This window comes from Echinops telfairi, unplaced genomic scaffold (genome assembly GCF_000313985.2).
Source record: "Echinops telfairi isolate 266 unplaced genomic scaffold, ASM31398v2 ScPeMD7_1713;HRSCAF=2227, whole genome shotgun sequence".
Lineage (NCBI taxonomy): Eukaryota > Metazoa > Chordata > Mammalia > Afrosoricida > Tenrecidae > Echinops > Echinops telfairi.
Genome location: NW_022105611.1, coordinates 19,571,935 through 19,574,164, shown reverse-complemented (window position 1 = coordinate 19,574,164; position 2,230 = coordinate 19,571,935). Strand labels below are relative to the sequence as shown.

The 2,230-nt window shown below is 42.2% G+C and overlaps 1 protein-coding gene across 6 annotated transcripts in view; it reads right to left on the bottom strand.

The window, feature by feature from the left end:
- The window catches only part of C2CD3 (C2 domain containing 3 centriole elongation regulator), a 124,264-nt gene that overhangs the window by 96,409 nt on the left and 25,625 nt on the right, over nucleotides 1-2,230 (bottom strand). For all 6 annotated transcript variants that reach the window (XM_045293111.1, XM_045293112.1, XM_045293107.1 and 3 more), the window contains exon 7: nucleotides 1,613-1,717. In XM_045293111.1, the coding sequence (XP_045149046.1) occupies nucleotides 1,613-1,717 (105 nt within the window). The remainder of the gene's footprint in view (nucleotides 1-1,612; nucleotides 1,718-2,230) is intronic.

Genomic DNA, 2,230 nt, shown 5'->3' with positions numbered 1-2,230 from the left:
GGATGTTTTCTTGATGTGCACTTACCCTTTATATAAAACTCTCTCTTATACATGAGTTTCTGTGGATTTGTTTCTCTAAAGTACCCAGGCTAACAGAGGAGAACGGCTCCTTTGGGTATCTAAGGCTGTGAATACTGTTGGGAGCAGAAAGCCTCACCTTTCTCCCACAGAGCGGCTGATGTGTTCAAACTGCCAGCCTCATGGTTAGCAGTCCCACGTAACCCATTAAGCCACCAGGGTTCCTTTTTTCTACAGCCCTCACTCTCAGCTAGTCGGCTTGAGATCCCCAGCGACCCTATGTCATGTTTGGGTTCCGAGGCTTCACATCTTTACAGAAGCATCTCTCCCTTGCAGAGTAGCTAGGCTGCCCTTGCAGTTAGCAGGTCACAGCTTCCCCAACAGTGCCAGCAGGGCTCTATTTCTACAATTAAACAGTCATCAGATCTTACCATTTCAACATCTGATGTTTTACCTCCCCACTTTCACTAGAGGGGGGAATTTCCCACATGGTTTCCTACGTCTCCTACTCAGTGATTTCCTGTACAGATTTTCAGTGAATTTCCTACTCTTCTGCTCAAAATAATTTGGTCTTTATTTCTAGAAGATAATGGCTAAATTCATTAACATAAGCAATACACTATCAATATAATAACACAGACATAATATTCCAAGTCTGGCTTCCAACTCTATCCAACTCTTCCTCTACACATTCCATCTATCCTACCGTCAGCCATTAACAACTAACTATAGTCATGCCATTTGTCTGCAGTCTACATTTTAGTTATGTAAAACGAATTGGAATTTCTGAAAAACACATGCTCTCTGACATCTCTGTAACTGCACATATTGCTTGGAAACATATCCTACTAGCTTCCCAAGACAAAAATGCAGATAGCATTTTACTGAGGAGCTAGTACATAAATGAGTCTGGCTCCAGGGCACAAGAGCCCTGGTGGCATAGCGGTTAAGAGTTGGGCTGCAATCTGCAAGGTCAGTAGTTGGAAACTACTAGCCACTACTCGGGGAAAAGACAGGCTTTCTAGTTCTATGAACAGTTACAGTCTTGCAAACTCCAGCGCAGTTCCACCCTGTCCTATAGGGTCGATATGAGTTGGCATCAACTCGATGGCAGTGAGTTTGTATTGTTGTTATTTTGTCCAGGGCACATGTTACTAACAATAATAACAGAAATACCATTACCATTTATTGCACACCTACTTTGTGTTAAGCATAGTATTAACAGTTCTACATGTATTATCTCTACTCTTCCCAAGGTTAGGTATAATTCTAATTTTACTGACCTCTCTGGGATTCAGAGGTACCTGATTGAGGATACAGAGTTAATAAGAGACAGACTTTGAATTTCAACTTGTATCTGTTTAAAGTTGAAGAGTTTTATGGTACCATGCAATCTCTGGCATTACATAAAGAGAGAGGAATGAAAAGCTAGTATGGAAGAGAAGCCAAGAATAAGGGTGCAAAGATTGGACTTTTATTCAGTAGGCAGTGAAGAGGGAATGGCTTGGTGAGTCTAGTAAGCATTGTTTTGGGAAAACGAAACTGTTAACAATGTACGAGTTTAACTGAAAGGAAGCTGGTCAGGAGCGCTCACCTGCCCAACAGCAGCTGGATGGCTCTGGTTTCAGCTTTTGTTGTCTCTGTAGCATGGAGAAGGTGGTCATCAAGGTGGCCTTTCAGTGGACTTCTAGACAAAGCTCTGATTGTAAATTAAAAGAAAAATTCTCAGTGGGTAGCACATGGGAAAATGATAAGCCATAATGAATTGAACCAAGAAATGGCACATGCCGGCTACTGACTGGGGTCTTAAAGGATTGTAGTCAAACAAGCGACCATCTAGCAGGGAAGCAACAAAGCCCACAAGCCTGTATGTCCAAGGGAAGTGTCATGAGGTGTCCAAGGGAAAAGGTCCCAGAAGTACGAAAACTAGCAACCAAATTGATGTGAAGGGGTGCTCATGTAGTGGAGACCCAAAACCTACCTGTAAGATAATTGGACAGTCCCTCTCAGCAGGGATGAAAAATCCAGGGTGTGATATAGCATTGATGAACCACATTTAACTATCCTCTAGTTCTTTGTTTGTTTTATTAGGGGCTCATACAACTCTTATCACTATCCATACATACATCAATTGTGTAAAGCACATTTGTACATTCATTGCCCTCATCATTCTCAAAACATTTCCTCTCCACTTAAGGCCCTGGCATCAGGT